The sequence below is a fragment of the Vigna unguiculata genome, chromosome 10, assembly GCF_037176805.1.
Source record: "Vigna unguiculata cultivar grain cowpea cultivar isolate G323 ecotype 2 chromosome 10, ASM3717680v1, whole genome shotgun sequence".
In the NCBI taxonomy this organism is placed as follows: Eukaryota; Viridiplantae; Streptophyta; class Magnoliopsida; order Fabales; family Fabaceae; genus Vigna; species Vigna unguiculata.
The window spans coordinates 51,803,135-51,826,805 of NC_140801.1; the positions used below are offsets into that span (position 1 = coordinate 51,803,135).

General features: G+C 30.8%; 2 protein-coding genes across 2 annotated transcripts; one reads left to right on the forward strand and one right to left on the reverse strand.

Moving 5' to 3' along the window:
• The first annotated feature begins 3,746 nt into the window (after nt 1–3,746).
• TMN7 (transmembrane nine 7) lies at nt 3,747–7,587 on the forward strand. Its single transcript, XM_028051701.2, has 7 exons — nt 3,747–3,983; nt 4,634–4,798; nt 4,916–5,025; nt 5,175–5,283; nt 5,375–5,487; nt 5,898–6,048; nt 6,135–7,587. Exons 1-7 carry the CDS (start codon nt 3,867–3,869, stop codon nt 7,290–7,292), a joined length of 1,923 nt encoding a protein of 640 aa, XP_027907502.1. The 5' UTR covers nt 3,747–3,866; the 3' UTR covers nt 7,293–7,587.
• Nucleotides 7,588–8,678: 1,091 nt separating this feature from the next.
• On the reverse strand, nt 8,679–15,317 carry LOC114166774 (beta-galactosidase 1-like). Its single transcript, XM_028051592.2, has 19 exons — nt 14,795–15,317; nt 14,617–14,712; nt 14,400–14,512; nt 14,233–14,299; nt 14,031–14,123; nt 13,711–13,854; nt 13,212–13,300; nt 13,012–13,117; nt 12,838–12,925; nt 12,613–12,731; nt 12,361–12,525; nt 11,837–12,015; nt 11,605–11,714; nt 10,880–10,989; nt 10,590–10,700; nt 10,397–10,507; nt 9,951–10,156; nt 9,539–9,875; nt 8,679–9,202 (listed from the first exon to the last, which is right to left on the reverse strand). The coding sequence occupies exons 1-19, from the start codon at nt 14,972–14,974 to the stop codon at nt 9,092–9,094; spliced, it is 2,535 nt and encodes an 844-aa protein (XP_027907393.1). The 5' UTR covers nt 14,975–15,317; the 3' UTR covers nt 8,679–9,091.
• Nucleotides 15,318–23,671: the final 8,354 nt, after the last annotated feature.

Consider the following 23,671-nt stretch of genomic DNA (forward strand, 5'->3'; position numbering starts at 1 on the left):
ACTAAACCTACAAAAATATATCTCTATGCTGAACATATTGACCACTCATACATCTGCTGTAATCTTACAACTCTAACTACATATTTCTCATCCTTCATAATGTCTTAAAACCTGCATCTCTACTCCCACCAGAATGATGATTATCGCACAAAAAAAAAACAAAAAACTACAAAGGGCAAGGATAAACTGGAATACAAAAGAATTAGCCTAAGACCATTTAAATCATAATAATCATAAGCCATACATGATCAAACTATAATAATTCACATAATTGCACACTAACAGTAAACTTAATTATCTGGATACATGCATTTGGAATCGAAATCTCATGAGATTTGCATTTGTGGTAGCCTCTACTACTCTGCAAAATCATTGTCAATGTGTTTCATCTCACCACAAGGTTAATCCATCATCTTCTAAGTCCACTATCCTTCCATAAACTAGGACCACTTTCTACTCTCACCATATAATCCATTTTACTTTATTTGAGTGTAGATAATCCTAAAAGTTTCAGGATGTCACCGTACTTGAATCCATAGTCCAATACATACACTAAAATAAACACCACCATAACAAACTCATTATCATCATAGTTTCACAATAATATTTTTCCAATCATATACATATATAAAGTACATAAAAAAGGTAAAAGCCATTTTTCTAACCACATACTTGAAAACCAATACCCCACCAATCAAATTGAAGATCACGTGTCTAAGATCAACTATCAAAATTTTAGCTCCATCTGATGATTATGAAGCGAGAATCTTAATTTTACCAAGATGACGCAAACCATAAAACAGGGTGATGCTCGACGCTACAACCCCTGGAACCCACTAACTGGCTAGTGTCCGGCAATCCAAAAGTGACGCTCAGCGCCCCTAAGTCAGTGGCCATTGTCTCAATGGCGTTCGACAGTGCTACAACGATGCCCAACGATGTATCAACATCGAAAACGTCCTCTTTGAGTTCTAATTGAGTAATTTGACAATTTTTGAGTTAATCCTCATTTTAATACTTTAAAATTCCACATTCCTAACTCAAGTAGTGTCAAATTAGCGCAATTCAAAGATCTCACAGTGGCATACTTCTAGATTATTCATACTTCTCACAATTCAAAATTTAACCATAACATATTGAACCATTACCTAAGTCAGTATTATTAAATTCACCAAACTAAATTCTAACACCAACTTAGACGCACCAGGACATATTTACATTCAAATTTCAACTACTCATAATTATCAATTACACTAATTGATCAAACAATCAATAATTCATAATCATAGAATTAACAATTAAACACTAAATCAATAATAGTTGCAAACTAGCTTCCATCACTTTAGAAGATGGCTCAACCACTCGAGAAAGCCCTAAACACTCTATGAACTCACAAACCCTCTACCTCAACCTAGAGACATCATAATCACGTTTCGACCAGGGCAAAGGAGTCATTGATTAGCAAAGAGCAAAACAAAGACACGAGGAGCAAGTACAACTCAAGAAAAGTATGCAAAGCTAAAACAGATTGGACATCAAAGGAGATTGACCGACCTGAAAGAAGAATTTATCCCATTAAACTTAAAGAGTTTTTCGAGGTGAATGCAACCGCAACCTTTAATCGCGAAGAAGATGAAATTTAAGTAAGAAACTGAAAGAATAAAATAAATATGATAGTGAAAATGTGTTATCAGGAAGAAGGTTTTTATGCCTTTGAATACACAATAGCTTTTTTTTGTTCATTTATAAAAACAAAGTTTTATATTTTAAAAGGGGTTTTCCATATCAAACACATAAAAAAAAGGTAACCAATGAAAAGAAATGATACAAAAGGAATCATACCAAACAATAAAATGAAAATGAAGGGTGAAATAATACAAATCAATAACCTAAATGCAACATTAAAAAAGAAAAAGAATTACAAGTGTGATACCTTATGATTTACAGATAAAAAAAGACATGCTTCTTAAATTATTTAACTTGATAAAATAAAATTTAAAGCCTTATCAAAAAGTTAATCACAACTTATTTTATATATACTATTTTTAAATTTTAAATGAACATATTTCATGATTTACAAGAAAATTCTTAAATAACAATTAATTTTAGTGACCAAAATAATGTATAGAAACCAATTTTATAATTTAGGACTAATTCATTGTATAGTCAAATCTTTTATAATTAATATTAGTAATCAATTTAAAAAATATGATAAAAATTATTTTAGTTACAAAATTTAAAGATCAATTATTTTTAAAAATATTTTAATTATCAATAAATTTTAATTTTTATTTAAATTGATCACTATAGTTATTAATTATTTTTTTGTCATTAAAATTAATTATCATAAAAGGTTTTTCTTGACATGTAATATTTGCTTAAAGAATATTTACAAATTAATATTTATTCTTTTTATATAGTTTTAATGACATTACATTTTATTAATGTGCTTTTATATTTTTAAAATAACAGTATACCGTTAAACAAGATAAAATACAGCCACTTACCAAAAATTAACATTTTATAATTTTAATAAATAATATAGGTTGATTTTTTTCTCGAAATAAAATAAAATCTTGAATATTTTTCACGTGAAGAATAAACTCAAAAATAATTTTAAATGAATAATCAGTTTTAATTTAACTTATTCTTCATGTTGTTTTATCCTTACGTGCCCTTATGTAACCGTTGGCAGAATTTAAAAACGCTATAAATAAGAAACATAAACATTAAAGTTAACTGCATACATTTTTGTAACTTTATTTTTTAATTTCTTATTTCAACTTTTACCTGAATTGAAAAATATACACATTCGAATAAATTACTGCAATCATCCATATGATATACTAATATTTTTTATTTAATATTTTTAGATTTTCAAATGTGTGCTCTAACAAACCAACTAAATACTTTGATAGACTCCTATTTAAATATAAAAATTATCCAATGAGGCCCAAATAAAGGTTTATTTAGGTTTTTTTTCTTCTAATGCAAAAATTTTAATTAATTAAACTCTTCCACTATTTTTTTAATTATAATAACCATTGCATTCGAAATAAAGAGTTATAAGCAAATTACGAAAAACATGGTAAAATGGATATTATAAATTAATATGTGGTAGAGATTGATTTTGCCATTTAAGCTAATTGAAAATGAGAGATATGGTTTGGTATTCATAACATTCTAAAATTCTAAAAAGAGTGATAGAGAGAGATTAACTACTTCATTAGAAAGTGAGAAAATATTATAATGGGATTAAAGAAATTAAACACTTTTTGAAGTGATAGAGAGAGATTAACTACTTAATTCAATGGGTGAATATTAATTTCATGAATCCTCTTCACTTTATATATTTATTTATTTATTTTAAAGCACTTTTATTTATTTATTAACTATTTTCCCTACTCATGTAAAACACATATAACATATGCTATTAATTAATTTGAAACTTAACCATACATTAAATTAGATTTTTATCAATTATTAGTAATAATAGAATAATATTTTAATCTCGAAGATTTAAATAATTGAAAAATGACAATTTGTTGTAGTTACATATAATCTAAAGTATCCTTATACCATCACAGTATAGTAATTAAAATTATAAAGTAATTTTACACATTTATAGGATCTTAATCGCAGTAGTAAATGAAGAACAAATGTGTTGAGAAAAATGTCGTTTAATTATTAATTAATAGTTTTTTGCAGTCTTGGGTAACCAGACTTAGTAGTAGAGTAACCAGAAACAGAAACAGTGGCACTTCATTGGTTTTAATTTTTTCTTTTGCATATATCTGTGTGTCTATCTTTCTTTGTATCTTTCTTTCTTCTTTTCTTCTCCCACATCGAAACAAACAACGGTAGCAATGAAGAAGAAGATGATGGCAAGCACCGCCATCTCCCTCGTCTTCACCGCGCTCTTCCTCTTCTCCTCCGTCAACTCCTTCTACCTTCCCGGCGTCGCTCCTCGCGATTTCCAAATTGTATGTTTTCCATTTCTTCTCTCTCTCCGTTCCTTCCTTTTCCTTTCTTTCAAATTCCGCGCGATGTGCTTCGTTATTTTATCGATCACCTTTAATCTGTCGCCACGCTGCTCGGATCTAGGGTTTTGCCTCTGATCTGTGTGGAATTAGTCTTAATTTCGTATTGCGCTGTGTTTAGGATAATCGATTTTGTGTTCGTGAAATAACTGAATTAGTTTTGGATGATTCCGCTGTTCTTATGTTTTTTATTTGCCTTAGTTTAGAATGTTGTGTAATGGAATCGTTAGTTCAGTATAATGACAATCGTGTTGCGGATTCCGAGGACGGAATCTCGGGAGATCTTCGTGTTCGGTTACGAGCTCTTTCGTTGCTGTTTGAGTTTCTCTTTACGCTGTTTTCGAGGAGGTTGATCACTTGCGAGGACGATGAAGTTTGGTTATATTTTTATAGGTGCACGTGGAATCTGTGTGTGTAATGTGGCTCGTGATTGACTTGGTCTTAGGAAATATAAAATGTAGTGTGTCATTTGAGAGTTGGTATCTGTTGATTCGGAACTTGGTCGAGATTCGGAGGATTTCATTTCGATTTGTGTTGTCTTTTGATTTCTAATGAAGATACTGACTGAGTTGTTGTTTCATGTGTGGCACCAGGGTGACCCCCTTTCTGTCAAAGTGAACAAACTATCATCTACAAAGACTCAACTTCCATATGATTACTACTTCTTGAACTATTGCAAACCCTTGAAGATATTGAACAGCGCAGAGAACTTGGGAGAGGTGCTTAGAGGTGATCGCATTGAGAATTCAGTGTATGCGGTGAGCTTTTGTGGTCTCATCCTTTGACATTTGGATAAGATGATGCTGTACATCAGTGGCCACTGTTTTCTTGTTTAGCTGTGTCAACATAAAAGGTCTGTTGTCTTCTTTTTCCAGTTTCAAATGAGGAAGGAACAGTCTTGCACTGTTGTCTGTCATTACAAGTTAGATCCTGAATCTGCAAAGAGTTTTAAAGAAAAGATTGATGATGAATATCGAGTGAACATGTAAGTGGTAAATCTCTTGGAGCTAGTGCAGTTATGCAGTATGTGTTCATTTAATTAGTTTGCTGTGATTCATTTGCCTGTCTACTGCTTGTCTATAGATTTCTGCTTTGAATCCCATTGACCCTTGAAGCTCTGAATTGAACATGCAGGATTTTGGATAACCTTCCCGTTGCTGTTCGTAGACAAAGGAGGGATGGAAGTCAATCAACAACATATGAACATGGATTTCGTGTTGGGTTCAAAGGAAACTATCAAGGGGTATAACTCAGCTTGAATTTTGTTATATAGTTCAATTTGAAGAATCATTTCTGTCACTCCATATTGTAACAAATATAAATTTTTCCTACAGAGCAAGGAGGAGAAATATTTTATCAATAACCACTTAAGTTTTAGAGTCATGTATCACAAGGATCCAGAAACTGGTTCTGCTCGTATTGTTGGATTTGAGGTCACCCCAAACAGGTATTGCTCTTTTTCTTTACGCCTCACTGTTAAGGGGGTGGTGCATTCTAATGTTGGCGTAACATGGATGAACTTGATTGGGTTTTATAATTATATATTTGTTTTATGTCTGTAAAAGCACGCTGTTCGTAAGAAATAAGAATGAAACAAATAGTTAGATTTTTATCTAACAAGATCTTAACTTCTCCATGATGTCACATTTCTTTGAAGATAAATAATATTTTGGCATTAGAAATTCTTATAAATGGGCTCTTAGATAATCCTTTTTTCTTTCACGGTAAGTATCATAACTTGTGCATTTCTTTACTTATTGAGTTTATTTCTCCAAAGTAAAGCACTTGTATATTTGATTTCAAATGACGGCTTAATGTGTTATGTCTTTCTTATATGAATTCTGTTGCTGTAAACAGTATAAATCATGAATACAAGGAGTGGAATGACAAGGACCCACAGGTAACAACATGCAATAAAGATACCAAAAATTTGATGCAAGGTAGTACAGTCCCACAAGAAGTTGATACAGGCAAGGATGTCGTATTCACATATGATGTTTCCTTCAAGGTATTGCCAGTTAAATCTTAGCCACTCAAACTGTCTACTCATTTATTACACGATATGCTAAGCCAATTTATTGGTATTTTTTCCAGGAAAGTGATATCAAATGGGCATCACGGTGGGACACATATCTTTTAATGAATGATGATCAGATCCACTGGTTCTCCATCATTAACTCTCTGATGATTGTTCTTTTCTTGTCTGGAATGGTAGCAATGATCATGATGAGAACTCTTTACAGAGATATTGCTAATTATAATCAGCTAGAAACCCAAGATGAGGCCCAAGAAGAAACTGGGTGGAAACTTGTTCATGGAGATGTTTTCAGGCCACCAGTCAATTCGAATTTGCTGTGTGTTTATGTTGGCACTGGTGTTCAGATCTTTGCAATGACAGTTGTGACAATGATATTTGCTTTGCTAGGGTTTTTGTCTCCATCTAATCGGGGAGGTCTCATGACTGCGATGGTTCTGTTGTGGGTTTTTATGGGCTTATTTGCTGGGTACTCCTCAGCACGTTTGTACAAGATGTTCAAGGGCACAGAATGGAAAAGGAATACCTTGAAAACTGCTTTTATGTTTCCGGGCATTCTTTTTGCTGTCTTCTTTGTACTTAATGCTTTAATCTGGGGGGAGCAGTCCTCCGGAGCAGTCCCCTTTGGAACCATGTTTGCTCTGGTCTGCTTATGGTTTGGTATATCAGTACCCTTGGTCTTTGTGGGCAGTTACTTGGGTTTTAAAAAGCCGACTATTGAAGACCCAGTGAAGACTAATAAAATTCCTAGGCAGGTACCTGAGCAGGCATGGTATATGAAACCTGTATTCTCAATTCTTATCGGAGGCATTCTTCCATTTGGTGCAGTGTTTATCGAGCTCTTCTTTATCCTCACATCAATATGGCTGAACCAGTTCTATTACATCTTTGGCTTCCTTTTCATAGTGTTTGTGATCCTATTAATCACCTGTGCCGAGATTACAATTGTGCTTTGCTACTTCCAGTTGTGCAGTGAGGATTATAATTGGTGGTGGAGATCGTACCTCACTGCTGGGTCCTCTGCGTTGTACCTTTTCCTCTACTCAATTTTCTACTTCTTTACAAAGTTAGAGATTTCAAAGCTGGTCTCGGGCATCCTCTACTTTGGATATATGATAATCGTTTCATACGCCTTCTTTGTGTTGACGGGAACTATTGGGTTCTATGCTTGCTTGTGGTTTGTTCGCAAGATTTACTCTTCGGTGAAGATTGACTGATTTTAAGGCATCATACAGTGGATGATTACACAACGGGAACCCGGAATCCTAGAGGCTTTAACAATTAGAGGACTCAAAGCAAATATTGCCGGGAAGTTACCTTTTTCCCCTACTCCACCCTTGAAAACCCTTTTTGTTTATTGTTAGAGTAGCTGATGGATTGTTAATTTGTTACAGTGTTTTCAAATATTATTGTGGTAGTTTCTGAAGTAATGATATGTCTGCATATTTCAACATGACACAACGAAGTGATGAACTATTGAATCAGCAATTAATCTTCAGGGAATGTTTGTCATGAGGATGTTTGACAGATTTATCAGGGCATTGGGTTAATAGGTTCTTGACGAAACCGTATAAACTAGTATAATATTAAAATATACAAGTTACATGCAAACTCCATTCCTATAATAATTATAAATAAACATTATATATTAACACCACCCCCACCCCAAAAAAATTCCAAAAAATCGGTTCACTTGAAAACTGATCAGTGACAATGGTTTGTTATATTTACAATGAAAAACATATTTAAGACCAATTCTTTGTTGGACTGACCCGTATGAGTAATTTTTTCTACCCCACTGTTTTCATAAAACTGTTAGCTATGTTGAAGTTGATACGATCCGAGTGGTCAGGTCGGACTGAATTCTCCGAATTGAGGTCTGAAAGTGACTAAGTGAATTTGGCTTGATCCGATGGATGAATTACATTGAATTGTTAATGGTATGTCTTTTTCTATATTCTATAAAATGTGGTCCAAGGTTTTTATACGATGCAAGAAATTGGACATTAAAATGTGGACTAAAAAAATGATTGCATTTACGTGTTTTCTTCTTCCGAATCCATTTATCTAATGAGGAATTTGCGCGTCGAATTATATTTTCTATTTCCGAATCCATTTATAAAAAATACCTGTATACGGTATTTATTTGAAGATATTCGAGAAAAGATTTAGACTAAATGATAAGTAAATTAGAAACTTACCAGTTTTGTTAAGCTGTAGATAAAGTCTCGAAATACTAATTTTATCGAGAAGTATTACTTTTATTAAAAAGTTGGATATGGTTGAGAAAAATAATTTTATCAAGCAATATTAAACAAACCGAGATATACTAGTCCTGTCGAAAAATATAAAATACAATGCCTAAAAGTACTAGAAAAAGTTAAGAATACCTCAATACAATTGTATCAAACAATGACAAATATTTTAAAACAATTCTGATGACTAAGTAAAAATTAAGAATAACAAAATCCCTTTCTCAAGATATTTATCATTAATATTATTACTGATCATATGACTGCATTAACTGTACCCATACGAACTTGAGAGCGTCAAAGTAATTTTACAATTACTTTCACCCATGACTTTCACAAAACAAGCACAAGTATAAGCAAAACATCATTGAATTAACATGCCTGACCTTATTACATTCAGAAGTTTTCTAATAAGAAAGCACCAAATTGCTTTCTCCTACAAAATATCATAACATTACAGGAAGCAAGAGACTTCCACACATACAAAAACCAATTTGCACATGGACAAGTCGATGTCGTCTCAATGTGCATAAGGTAACTTTTCACCTTCCTCCATCTCAGTATAACAAGCACAACACCATTATATACACACACAATTCCACAATCATCCCAAGAGGCTTTCAACCACATGGTGTGTTGTGTTCATCTGCAACTTCACCTTGGTAAAGCCAAATTAATGCCTGTGGTGATCTACACGTGTAAACTTAGCTTCAATAAATCAACATGGAACCTTTATTCCACTTATTTTCAGAGATTGAAAATGATCAGGTGCAAATGGCCTCCACTGAGAGCTTCTTCATCACACTTGGACATGGATCTCCTCCAAAAATTTCAGGAGACACTGTCACTGTGCAAGAGCTTTGCCCAACACAATTCTGCAGCAATAATGTCAAAATCAAATAATGTATTCAGTACCACAAACTTGAAATTGACCCCTTGCCCTGCAGGATTTAACTCAAGTTTCTAACCAAAAATGATATTTTTAAAGCTTAGAAAGAAACCATCCCCAGAAAAGCATTGAACAAGTAAAATACGAGTTCAGATTCTCTATTGAATTTTTTGAAACTATTATCTGCTGAGCACAAACAATACACCAATGATAGTACTTTAAAAAGAAATTAATATGTTTTAAAACATCAAAATCAATATCTATTTGTGTATTTTGGAGACACAGCAGAGAAACAGCACAGAAAAATCCAACTTTGTTTTACCTTCTGGAAAGCATCATATGACTTGTGAGCATGACAGCTTCCTTCACGGTAGCTTCCACAAGTTCCTACTGGAGTGCCAAAGCTAGCAAACTTGATTGATGAGATCTTTTGCCCTGGACCACATGACAAATGTGCTTTTGGCCTCACAGGACTTTTGACTTTGCCAGAAGCTTGCATCTCATAACTAACAAGATTTGGCTGCCACTCATAGATATCAGCACATACACTGTCAATATCCCTTCTAACCAAAAAGATCCCATTCGGATCCCCACCCAATTCCTCAAACACAACCAATAAATTTCCGGTTGGCTTCAGCCAAGAATGAGGAACATGGTACCTGAAATTATCAGACAGCAATTAGTATAACAATGGTTTCTAACCAACATTCAACAAAATTCAAGACATTTCTCACCATCTTTGAGAAGGCTGGCCACAGTTACTTGCACATTTTTTTTCATTGTAAGTTCCAGCATAGTTACAGTAACCACAAGAACCAGATGCTTTGTAAGCAGGCCAGTAGCGGCCCAGACTCTGTCCATTTATCCACACTTGACCTTTTCCCATGCTGGCCATGTCTAAAGCCAATGGTGCAACTCCAACTGGGGCATCAAATGTAGTCTACAAAAGAATAGAAAGGACATTACTTTTACAGCTAAAAAAAATGGTCCCTTTTGTTGCATTTACACTAACTTTTTGGTATATGTTAACAATTTCCCCAGTACAATCACAATGGGTTTCTTTTCTAGATCATTTTTGTTAAGTAGTAAAAATAAGTTTCATGAAGTCCGTGGCTGACCCCAGAATTTTAAAAGATGAATTTTTTTTTGCAGGGTAGCATAGAGGTATCACAATACTCACTTTGTACCATGTCAATGGCTGTCTTCTAGAAACCAAATACCCCTGAAGCCACTCAACAGAGGAGCTTCCACTAAGAGAATGTAGATTCAAGGCTTCACCTTTAAGACCAACCTAAAACAAGCATTCAAATGAATATTAAGCAAATTAAAGCAATAATGAGAAAGAGAAAGCAAACAGAACGTCTGAAAAGAACCTTGTATGACCACTTTTGCCAAGTTAAGTCTCTTCTCCCCTCATTGAGACCACTTAATGTTATTGGGCCAAGAACACCAGCATTCCATCTTTCAAAATGTGGACCAACATTCTGCATGCCAATAACAGGTAGCAGATGAATAAATATATAGTCATGTTCATAATCAGAGTTCAAAATTCTAAACAATCAGATTTGTTGGAAGTGCAGAGGTACATATGATCTGACAATAAACAATCATTTAGTGTGTGCATGCAGTGTCCACAAAAGAGAGAGGGACATAGAGAACAAACCGGAAGGCCAACTGCAACACTTAAAAGGGAGATTTTGTTAACACCAGCTCTGAGCCTCACACTTTCACTGAAGGTTAGTTTGGGGGCCTCTAAGCTTCCATATGCAGTTCCTGACCACAAGAAGATAAATAGTATGTTCAGTGTCTCAAAGATGAAGAAAAATAAAATAGTGACTAATGACAGAAGAATAAAAAGAAATAAGACATATTAGAAATTGGTTAAAGTAGGTACAGAATAAGTTATATTGTTAGCTTAAACAGTAAGAGAGTAGGTCATTCAGTTTTATTATCTTTTCAGCACTAGCTCTATTGTAGATAGAGGGAAAACCCTTAGCAGTAATTCAATGAAACCTACACCAAACCCTTCTTTTTCCTTTTTTTTTTCTCTGTTTTTCTACCTTTCTCACTGAAAACTCAGCTTATTTCTGAGAGGTACTTCAGTGTTTGACCAGTTTTGGAAAGAGAGTTAAGACAAAAATGGTAACATGATCTATGGTCATGTCCATCAAGTATTGGATAAGCTACATATATATAAAGTGCAGTTGTCCAATCCATTCAATTCTCAAAGTTATACTTATAAGATTCCCACTTCTTCCTCTTGGATCACATTACCAAAAAAGAAAAAACAAATTTATAGCAATTGAATATTTGTAGTATACATCTTTGTAGTTTAAATAATTAGTGTTGCTGAAACAACGTGAAGTGAACCAGCAGTGTACTGCTCACCTGCCAGCTGATTGTTGATAAAAACATGCAAAGCATGCCCAGCAGATAAAACTGTAAGATAAGGATTCTTTCCATTCCTCAAAAATTCTTCATTGGGATTGATCACAACACTGCCAAGAAAAGAAACAAGATAAGTATTCATAGTCTAGAAACAAAAAATGAGCAAATATATCAATAATGGTTAAGAGAAAAAAAAAAGTAAGAACATTGCAGAGTTATAGGTCACACTCACTCCGTGGAGTACCACAGGTAGTCAGACAAATCTCTGGTTGCATTTATCTGCTCCAACAGGCCAGTCACAGTGAAGGAACTATCATCAGTAGTGGTTGTCTCTTCATTAAACGCTTTCCAAGATAGTCCTCCATGAATAGGAACACGGCTCATCTTCATTGTTGTGCTCTGAGAACCAACCTGTAAAGAGATTTAGAATTAACATCATTGCTGAAATCTTCAGTTCAAGAGTTACTCAAGAATACCGTTCTTTTCATTGAAAATGAAACTTGTTTCAAACAAGAGCCAGATAAGGTAAATAAGACTCCAAAAAAAAATTTTTTTTTCCCTTTTCTGTGCCTCCTTTCACAGAACAAAAAAGTCCCAAGAACTACCACTGCATATAACTCCTTATTGAAAAAATTTACTCAGACCAACTAAATAGTGTATGTTTGGTCATGCTTCACAGAAATAAAATCTCCATCATAAGATACATTTATCCCATCTCTTGTAATCTGAACTTAAAGTTAGTTTAATTTGACTCACCCTTGCAGTGTTATAAACAGTATGCTTGCAGTTAGGAAGAATGCTTATAGACCAAGGAGGTAGATTGTAATGCTGATTTCCAAATGCCACCGTTGCATAAGATTGTGGGTTATAGTTTGCAAGGAATGCAGCACAAGCTCCAGACTTTGATCTAAAGACATGAGCCTGTACATTGGTTATGAAAATTGAAAGTTTAGACTAGTTCCACAGCAGCTTCACAAATAATTCTCAGAAAACTAAGTAAAGTTATACCTCTTCATAGTTTCCTAGTCGTTGTACAGTAGGATCTCCTGATATTAAAGCAGGTTCACATAGTTTTATTGCTCTATGTAAATCTTTCAGATGACCCCATTTTGGCTGTCTGGCCAATCCTGCATAGAACATAATAAATAACTCAAAAACCATTCATGAAATATATATATATATATATATATATATATATATATATGAGAACTCTGTTTTCCTCATTAAGCATACCATATTCATCAAGAGGTGCATCGTAATCATAGCTCGTAGCAATAAAGGGACCACCAGCAGTTCGACCAAAATTTGTTCCCCCGTGATACTGGAATGAACAAAACAAAAGGGATTAATTAACTATTCAAGGGTGAATTAAATTCAAACAATGAAATCAATAAAGGTTCAATTTACCATATAATAGTTGACATATGATCCCCCTTTCTGTATAAACCTTGCAATTGAAAATGCCAAGTCCTCAGCAGGTCTTTGAGGAACTGCACCTCCAAACTCAGTAAACCTACATGTTTAAAACAGTGACACAGGAAATGAAATGAGCATCTCTAAGAAGTAACAAGCCACAAAATAAAACCTTCAATTCAAATTTATCATACCAGCCAGTCCAAGCTTCTGTCCACATCTTTGGTTTGTAAGCTTTATTTGGAGAGAAATAATCACAATAGAAGCCATTGCAAGTGTTAATCTGCAAAAAGAAACAAAAAGTTTAGAATTAAGATGTGGACTTTGATCCTGATTGGAATGATTAGTTTTAAATGCACTCATGCAAATATAATATTTGTTGAGGATACAAAACAATATATTTCTCTCTCCATCACTGATAATGAAAATTGACAAGAATGTCAGATTTTCAATTTCCACCACAAGTAACAAGGGCAGTTTCACCATGATTATAACGGTTAATAACTAGCTAGGCATGATAATGAGAACAGTAGTGAAAGGACTGATACCAATTATGCACAACAAGGAATAATCACTCATTTCTTCCATTATGCAAATGGACAAAACATACTGTCTCTAGTATCCCCACCAAATATAACAAGCTATAATGATCAGAGAAAATGTGTACAAAAGGTACAAATAAGCTGAGCTTACAATAGGATCAGGAGCATCATCTTGCTTGCACATGATCCATGGAACCCCAGTGCCAAGTCCTACAGCCATATGAGCTGCCCATTGAGTGTAGGCTCTACCAGGAGCACCAACTTCATACTCCATAGGTCCATATTCATTTTCGATCTGTGAGAAAATTTTGCAAAGGTAAAAAACAGTGAATATTTTCTCTATATGCATATCTATCTCCAGTTTACTTTGAGCAACAAGTCTACAACTATTTTTTTCAAAGTAAAAAAGTTGCATGAAAATATAAACAAATGATTGGATTGAGCAGAAGGGTAGCTGCATATGTAATCTACCTGAGATAGAATTATTGGACCACCCTGAGACTCGAATAATCTTTCTGCTTTCATCATATCCACAATCTTCTTGGTAAATCTTTCCATTTGAAACTTAACCACAGCAACATTTAAAAAGAATAAAAGAGGTGTATTAGTAGACAATTCAAAAACATGAAACATGAAATTTTTGTATGATACTTTAGAGTGAATGTTATCTTACCTTAAACGGTCCATTGTCTGTCCTGAAGCTGATACCTGGAATGTACTTGAGCCAAACAGGGAAACCTCTGAAAAATGAATATAATTAAGCTGTTAAGAGAATTCATATGACTATATCAGCAAGGACTTTTTGCCTATGCGAAATAGGAAATCCATCTCTTTCATTACCCGAAGTTCCATTCAGCACAAACATAAGGACCAATTCTGAGGTTAACATAGAGGCCTGCTTGCTGCACCAGCTTTATGAACCTTACCAGATCATAGTTTCCCCCAAAGTAATACTACAGTATCCAAAAGAAAAAATATTGTGATAATTCCCAACATCTAAATTCGTTAAAAATAATAACAAATGTAAATTTTCAAACACTGCTTCTTAAGTTCTTACTTTGCCGGGTGAAGGCTCGTGCCCATTCCAGAAAACATAAGTTTGAATCACATCCAAACCTCCTTCCTTTGCCTTCTGAATAAGATCCGGCCACATCTGAAAAGGGAGAAACTTTAAGGCACCCATTTGGAAGAAAGTTAAAATGGATGAAACCATGAAACACATTTGAGTAAAGTACCTCAGGGGTGCTTCTGGGGTAGTGAATGGAACCAGAGAGCAGTATCCTTCTTTGTCCATTGATGGTGATAGCTTTATGGTCATAGGACACAGAAGCTGAAGCATGACCGATCAGTGACCATGCACACACCACCACCAAGAGCAGTGGCACATTCCACACAATGAGCTTGTTGAAGCTCATGTCAACAACAAAAAATTAAAAACAGCAATATTAAAAAAAAAAAAAACAGCCTTGTTGTGGTGTTCCTGAGCTTGGTAAAGCAGTGGCCCTTGAACACTTTATTCTATGCTTGAACGTGTGGAGAGAGGAATGGCAGAAGGAGAGAAGAATGCTTTTTGTCCTGAGCTCAAGTTTCCTCCTTTATGCAGAATGATTGAAGAGAAAACAGTGTGAAAGGAAGAAAAAGAAATGGTAGGTTGCAGCTTGAAAGAGTTTGCAACAGTGATATATTTTTGTTTTTGATTTGTTTTCACCCTTTTGGGAGATTAAGCAACTTTATGTGAAGGTTCTTTGTTGGAGGAAAAGGGTGGTGCTTTGCAGCTGCTTTTATAAACACTCAACAGTGAAGGAGTATATGGTCTTTCAGAGAAAGTGGGACCCACTTTCATGGAGCTTTGGGACCCACACCTTGTTCTTACTCCATCCACTCATATTCTTTTTTTTTTCTCTTTAATTAAATATTTTTTTAATTGTTTTTTTCTTTTTTTTTTATTCAGACAAGTTAAATGTTTTAGATTTCTAATTTCTAAAACTCATAGTATATACCTCTTCAGACTAAACAAAATATTTACTGCAAAATTAGTTTAAAAGTATTTACTAATTACCCTTTTAACAAAAAAAAAATTACAGTGAACTTTAAACTCAGATTCTTACTAAATACAAGATATACACAAACAGAACATTTTAATTATTTTTATCTGTATCTGCATGATATTTTAGTTTAAGAAAATTTGTTAATATTTAAAAACATATCATGGCATTTTAATATTGTATCTTACAAAAAAATATGTATTACTCCAATGAAATCGTGTTAAGTGTGAAAAGTTAATCTAAACAAAAGTTGAGATTCTCTGTTATTATTTTCTTTATTATTTTATTATTTTATATTGAGTATTAAAAATATACTACGTTAATATTTTAAATATTATTTTAATATATTTTAATATGTTAAAATTAATAATAGTATAGTAAAAAAAATTCAATAAAAAATTCAAATTCATACAAAAAAATGACGGAGAATCAACTTTGGCTACTTATACTTGAATTATATGCGATTGTTGTTTTAATTTTAGATTAAATTGACATGTTTCAGGAAGAAAAGAGAGTTTTTTTCAATGATTTTTGTCCAATTAATGAAAAGCAGACACAAAGAAGTATTTTTTTTCGTTTGATTGGTGGAAGCAGTGAGATCCAGAACAGAATGTAAAGAGGGTTTGCTCATTCATTAGAATTCAAAGTTCTGACGTATTTTGAAATCAATGACTGAAACATTTATGTGATTTCAAATTTGCTGCAAGTTTTTGGTTGGAATCTACGAAATTGTATTAAACTATATTTAATAATTCGTATTCAAATTTTTTGTAATGATTGCTTTAAGGACCATTATTACAAGACTAAAAGCAATACAAGTTTAGTTTTAATTTTAATTTTTTATTATTATCATTATTTCCTTAAAAATTTTAATATTTAAAAAACACATTAGATTTTAACTTGTTTAAAATGAACAAATAATTTTTTAATAATTAAATTTTGATATTTTTTTCTTTTAACATGAGATGATATTTTTCAGGATTAAATATGTTTTTGGTCCTCAAATTTCGGTGAATTTTGGAATTAGTTTCTTTTTAAAATTTTATACTAATTTAGTCTTTTATCTTTAGAAATGCATGTATTTAATCCTTCTTACCAATTTTGTTAAGTTTATAAGACATTTTTAACGCATTTTATGATAATATTTGAGTTAACATTGGAAAGAAAATGTGTCAAACGGCGTAAACAATTCAAATACTATAAAATGCGCTTAAAACTTTAGATAAAATTAACAAAATTAGATTAAAATTATTAAATTCACGTATTTTTAAATATGAAAGATTAAATTGATCAAAAATTTTGAAAATGAACTAATTCCAAATTTCATTTAAAAAACGAAAAACATATTTAACCCTATTTTTTAAATAATTTTTCATTTTTTTTCATTTTTTATATTTTAAAATCATTTAAAAAATGTCACCTTTAAGTTATAAAAGAAAGTTATCGAATTTAATTGGTAAAATATCATTTTTCGAAAAGATAAATGTAAGAAGAAGGTAGTTTTGTGTTAGAAAAAGCATGAAGCAAGGTTTGAGTTTGTTAGTGAAAAAGGGTTTACTTGGAAGAAGGGGAAAGAGAAAGAGAAAAGAAACAACAACAGAGGCGCTTTATGAACAACATCTGATTATTGAGTTTTGGTTACAACTTACATCTCCACTTTCGAACCAAACAAATCCAGAACAACATTTCTTATGCACTCGCATCATTGCCAACACCAACCATTTTTCATGTTCCTCAACAACTATAAATTCTCATTCTTAATGCCATCCATCTCCTATCTCATCCGCATATCTTTGGATTTCGACATCAATGGTGTCTTTTATTTATTTGACTTCTCACCTTCCATCAATCATGTGGATTCTTTTTTTCCTTTTCAAAAATTTCAGATACACGAAACAAATATATTATTATTTTCATGTTAGAAACGAGTTCATATTATTGGTTACTTTTTTAAAAAAATATATAAAAATTATTTTTATCCTAAATTTTATGAAAGTGAAGTAAAATATTTTACCAAACAAATGATACGCGGATTTGTTGAAAAAATATTTTACATAACTTTTATAAAATTTAAATTGAACGCTTAATCCTTGTTGTTCAAACATGTTGAGCGGTCTTTTTAATAACAATGATTGGATTGTCTACAAAATTTCATCCTGGTCCTTTATACAACTTATGTGTCGAGCCATCTGGTATGTCTAGCCGAACGACATCCACCTTAATCACCCAATCAACATGTCAGTAAGCAGAATTATAAGTGATTAAGTCATGATTAGGCCAATTTTAATTATGAGCCAACGGGAAAAACTATAAATATAGGTCAAAAGTATGATTTTTGACACTTTTGTCTTACATTAATTACAACATTTATTGCTTCGATGAATCTATCTTTCCCGTCGACTTTAACATGGGAGTATCTTTAGCAAGTATCATCCCATCGGTTGATAATAGGAGTACGAAATGAACAATATGAGTGAAGACTTGAAGAGTTTGTAAATGTATGTTCGTTGGAAATTCACTAATCAATCATTGACTGATTTTAACATTGTAATATCTTTAATATTTGAAGAGCTTGAAAAATATTGAATAGAATGTTTAACCCAATCCAAAACCATTTATTTCGAAATTTAAACACCATTTCTCAAAATGATATGAAGACAAAAATCATGTTTAATTCTATTTTCATTAAGTTATATATAAATACTGTATAAGGTAATTACGTATGCCAAATATGTTGTACTAATTATTATAATTAGAAAAGTAGTATATTTTTACACCTTACACCAAGAAAGTGCAAGGAAGCTTTTCACCCAACAAAACAAAAATTAGGAAGGAAATCATGGGAATATAATGTTGGTTGTTTGCAATAAAACAATTCCCCAGAAACAATGAGATTTGCTTCATTTGAAGGAATACAAAACCGTTGTGGACTAAATAAAAAAGAAAAAAAAAGTTGATTCTTGACAATTATTAGAACAATATAAAATGGTTGGGAAAGTTCCGTTGTTTCGAAGCAGATCAAAATGAAACATCCTAATGCTTTTGAACTATTTGATGAATTGTCCCACAGAACCAAACAAAAACTAAAATTGTTGAAAATTATTATTATCATAAACAGATTAATTATGGGACTATAATAAAAGAATGAATTTTGTTTTTGTGTAGAAAAAGGTGAACAAAATGTGTTACAAAGAAGTCCTTAAAGTGATGAGATATTGGGATGCATATCTTGCAAGGAATTGCTTCTCCTATAATGCCCAATAACTCATCATAGCTTTTAGATGCACCTAAGCAAAAAAGCTTCCATTTGTAGTTGGAAGAACATACACTAAAACCTTAATATGCTTAAAGTTATTTAGGTCAAATTGTGTGATAAAATAGTTTTGTGTCTTCATTATGGTGCAATTTGTTACTTGTGGTGTATGTGTTACCATTATTGATAAATGTATATTGCACACTTTTATTGAACTTATGCGTATAAATTGACTTATCGATTATAAATTAAAAAAGAAAGTTAAGTGTTATTTTTAAGTTAAATTTATTCACAGTAAATATTTTTGTCCATGTTTTTATTCAATAATTTTCTAAATTGAGTGGGTTGTTGCCGATTTAACTAGTTTCCCATTCAAATGATTGAAGTAATTGGTTGGATCCAATTTCCAAGGGTAAAAAAGTTACGATGGTGTGTTTAGCTCACGTGAAATTTACCTTTATGCCCCTATGTTCATTTCTTAGGATTCATATTAAAATAAGGATAATGATACTTTCACTTACTTTTTTTTATCCACTTTTAATCATCATTTCTATCATCTTTAGATCATCACATACATTATATCACTACAAAAATTTAAAATAAATAATCTAAGGGTAATGAGAATAGTAAATTAAAAGTGGGTCAAAAAATGTGAGTTAAAATATTATTTTTCCTAAAATAATTTGATGTTATTAATTTAATGTGCATAAATTAGTTAACTAAGTATTATAAAAACACAACCCATACAAGTATGAATGAGCTTATCTGAAGAAAATAATTGAGCATTGATACATAGAATTAGGGTATGTATACTTCAACGTTGAATTAATTCTAATAATTAATTATTTCATATTTAACATAAATTTTTCACTTTTTAATTAATTTTGAGAATCAAACACATTTGAAAATCAATTTTAATCAATTATATATCAATTCGTCGCAAAATCAAACACACATTTAGTTTAAAATACAAAATTTTGAAACCATCACTTATGAACCGGTGAACCGGGTCCGCTTACGACCTGAACCCTAGTATCCGGTTCAAAAGTTAAAAAGAGGGAGCTTCCCGCTATAATGTTGGGAAAACGCATTCATAGGAGTGCGTGAAGCATATCAGTGTTTTCTGTTGTTTCTTTTTGTCATAAGTCAAAGTCATTTTTCAGATTTTGAACCCATCGGATAACTTTTCTATTTTTTTAATATATAATTTAATTCATTGACACGTTTTTTAAGGATACACGTACATGTGAATAAAGCCTTTTTTGTATGTCCTATTCAAATGTTTATGGAGTAAAAAAGTTAAAGACATATGAAATAGAAAAAATAAATTCAATTAAATTTGAAGTTTTTATAAATTGAAATATTTTTATTTAACTTATTTTTTTATAAATTTAAAATTGTAATTAATATTTAATTTCTTATTTTTTTAATTGGGTGATATAACTCGCATATTTATTGCCTACTTATTTTGACGTATTAATTAACGTGGTATTTTAAGATTAATATAAACATGTAGTTAATAGATAAACATGTATTGTTTTCATTGAAAATTTATTATGATAGTTTTTTTCAATCATTGATATTATCCAATATATTTTCAGTGATAATAAAAATTACTCGTCACAATATATTTTTATATTAATCATATAATTTTATATTTTAATGAATAAAAACAATAATTATCAATGAAAAAATATAAATAACACAACTTAATTACAAAATGTGAGTAGTGTTAGTAGAAAGAAAAATAGAAACTCAATTAAAAACAACATAAAACTTAATTAAACATATTTTTTATTATCTGTTAAAATATAAGTGTAGTTACTTAGTACAAATTTATTTGTTTCTTTTATTTATGTTATTTCATTTTATACAGCTTTCCAAACAATCATTATTTTCTAAAAATATTACAGTAAGAAGTTTAATTTTAGTTAAAGTCTTTTATAATCTAAGTATATATAAAAAATACTTATAAAATAATTACAAATTAATCGTCTTGGAAAGATGGTGATTATTCATACGATATTGTCGGACGGATTGGGGTTGGGTCAGAAAATTAGTGTCGTTTGTAAGAACGGACAACTCTTCTTGTTCTTGACTGAAGACTTGTTTCGTTACACCCAATAAGTCTCACATTATTTAAGAATCGAGGTCAAGCGTAGTCTTTCCTTCCTTCACTATTCGAGATGTTTCTTAAAAAAAAATCGTAACAAAACTATATATTTCAAAGCAGATAATATATCAGGAACACAATAATATTAAAAAACAAACATATCTTAGGTTATATAAACTATGACCGAAGTCGAAGACCGATCAAAGTCCATTGATAAATTTGAGAGGTTACATTTATATATTTTTGATCAATTTAAATTGTTTTAAATATCAGTTTTATGAGTAGAATAATAACATAATTTTGAAAGCTAAAACTAACTATATAAATTAATTTATAAAAATTCTTTTTACTTTTAACTTGTGTATAATCTTATTTACATGTACATATTTTTAAAATGAATGAAAACTCTTCCAAATATAGCCATTAACATTTAACTAATCTGGAAACAACCTTGGTTGCTTTTAATATGAGAAATCTAAGGAGAATGAATGTCTAACATTGGAAAACCAAAACAAAAGTTTGGTCTGGTGGTGAAAATTTTGAAGGATTTTTGAGTAATTTAGAAGCCACGTTTTTAGTAGATTGGTGTCTGAACAACACCGTAATTAGTTTCGTATACGGAACAGTATTTTATACCTGTAGGGGCACGAAACTATTATTAGGTGCATGACTTCTGAAATTTATATTAAAATACAAAATATGCAAATTTAAAGAGGTGTTATCCACTAATTTTATTTAATAAAAGTAATTTATAAATATATGGAAATTGAGATATCTGCATGGCTCGTAATTGGGTATGATTTCATGCCCTAACCCTAAGCACTGAAAGGAAATTGAAATTGAAATTGAAATTGACGAAGAAGGAGATTGAAGAGTATAAATGATTGTGATGTGGTTGATTAATTGAAAATGATGGAATATAAGAGATGGCGTAAAGAAATTGTGACGAATAAGTGCTCGTGAATGAGGCCGCTTTCCTTTATAATCACCCACTTTTCACATACAAAATTATAATAAAATTGTTGGACTTCAAATTTTTTATTAAATTTTTTTGGTGTTGTTCTATGTTAAAATATTAAAGATTAAATATATTTTTAGTTTTGTAATTAGTCCATTTTAAAATTTTAGACTAATTTAGTCCTTTATTCTTTCGAAATATGTGGATTTATATGAAACGCACTTGAAATGTTAAATAAACTTAACTAAATTTGATTAAAAGAACTAAATCCACATATTTCAAGAGATGAATGACTAAATTAGTCCAAAATTTTGAAATAGATTAATTTCAAAATTCACTTAAAATTAAGAGACCAAAAACATATTTAACCCAAATATTAAAAATACATTATATTGATATTTTAAATTTTTTTAATATTTTAAAATTTTAAAATTAATAATCATAAATATATTTTGAATACATAATAGAAAAACAGTACAAAAATACAACAGAGAGTCTAAATTCAAAATTTTGTTTGTACTATTTATTAGTTAGTTCAGTGTTGTAAATACTTGACTTTCTTTTTTCATGTTAATCGTTAAATTAGAGGGATGAATGAATGTATAACACTAATAAAAATTTTAAATCATAAATAAACATAATTAAAAAGGGGAATTTAATATGGTATTACATATTTAAAACAATTTCAATTTCGGTTGAAATAATAGTGTTATAGTTAATTATTATATTAAGAGAGAAAATTCTGTTTAAATTATTTTTTATATTAACTCCTAATTCAAGCTGGATTAGTGGACATAACAACAAATCTTTTACTCAACTAGTAAAAAATTGTGTTAATTTCAAATTTGTTGAAACAACATTATTAAGACAAATTATGGTGTTATATTATCTGTTTTTAAACTTAAAGTTGCATCCATTTTTCTGTAAAAAGTTTTTCAGATTAATGTTAAAAAAAAAATAACATAGATCTATTAAATAAACCAATTTAAGAGAAGATGTTGGATTAAGATGATAAGACCAAATATATAATATTTTCATAATACGAAAAATCATTTATTTATTTTTTATTTAATATAACAGCTAAATTTACAGTGTATTTGTCAAATAGGGACCACCCTAATAGTTAGACGCTCCATTCAAATTTAAATAAGAAAATGTCATCAAACTACATTGGAAACTACAATTATTGTTTAGGGCATAAATTAATTAATTGATTACTTATCTATTGTAAAATATATGCTGCATCATCTCTCTGACTCCAATACCAATCACAAAACGATCTCGTAACCAAAATTTTCCTTTAATTTAAAACCATTCAACTATGTACAAATCTTCAGTTTATTATTTTATACACGAGAAGCAAAGGCATTTATAACAAACAAATCAAAATCTACATTTAATTTTATAGGTGTGTAAACCAAATAATACTCATAAATCTTTAAAAAAAGTTGTCTTTTATATATATATATATATATATATATATATATATATATATATATATATATATATATATTATAAGATTATATAATAATCGTCTGATAACTAATATATAATAAATCTAACAAATAATAAAAATTTTATTATAGATTTTAGATAACTTTAATATCATTTTAGAAAAAGTGGAACTTTAAGTCTAATTTAATTTTATAAAATTAATTTATAAGATGAAATTTGATCTGTTATAAATTTACTATATCTGCGATCTATACGAGATTTTTAACATTTATCAAATTATAAATAAAA

Excerpts from the sequence above, each read along its gene's own strand:
- TMN7 (XM_028051701.2), top strand. The coding sequence starts at position 3,867 with ATGAAGAAGAAGATGATGGCAAGCACCGCCATCTCCCTCGTCTTCACC. Across the intron at positions 5,026-5,174 it reads GATGAATATCGAGTGAACAT|GATTTTGGATAACCTTCCCG; the intron begins GTAAGTGGTAAA and ends TTGAACATGCAG. Across the intron at positions 5,488-5,897 it reads TTTGAGGTCACCCCAAACAG|TATAAATCATGAATACAAGG; the intron begins GTATTGCTCTTT and ends TGCTGTAAACAG.
- LOC114166774 (XM_028051592.2), bottom strand. The coding sequence starts at position 14,974 with ATGAGCTTCAACAAGCTCATTGTGTGGAATGTGCCACTGCTCTTGGTG. Across the intron at positions 13,855-14,030 it reads GTCCAATAATTCTATCTCAG|ATCGAAAATGAATATGGACC; the intron begins GTAGATTACATA and ends ATTTTCTCACAG. Across the intron at positions 10,701-10,879 it reads GTGTTGCAGTTGGCCTTCCG|AATGTTGGTCCACATTTTGA; the intron begins GTTTGTTCTCTA and ends ATTGGCATGCAG.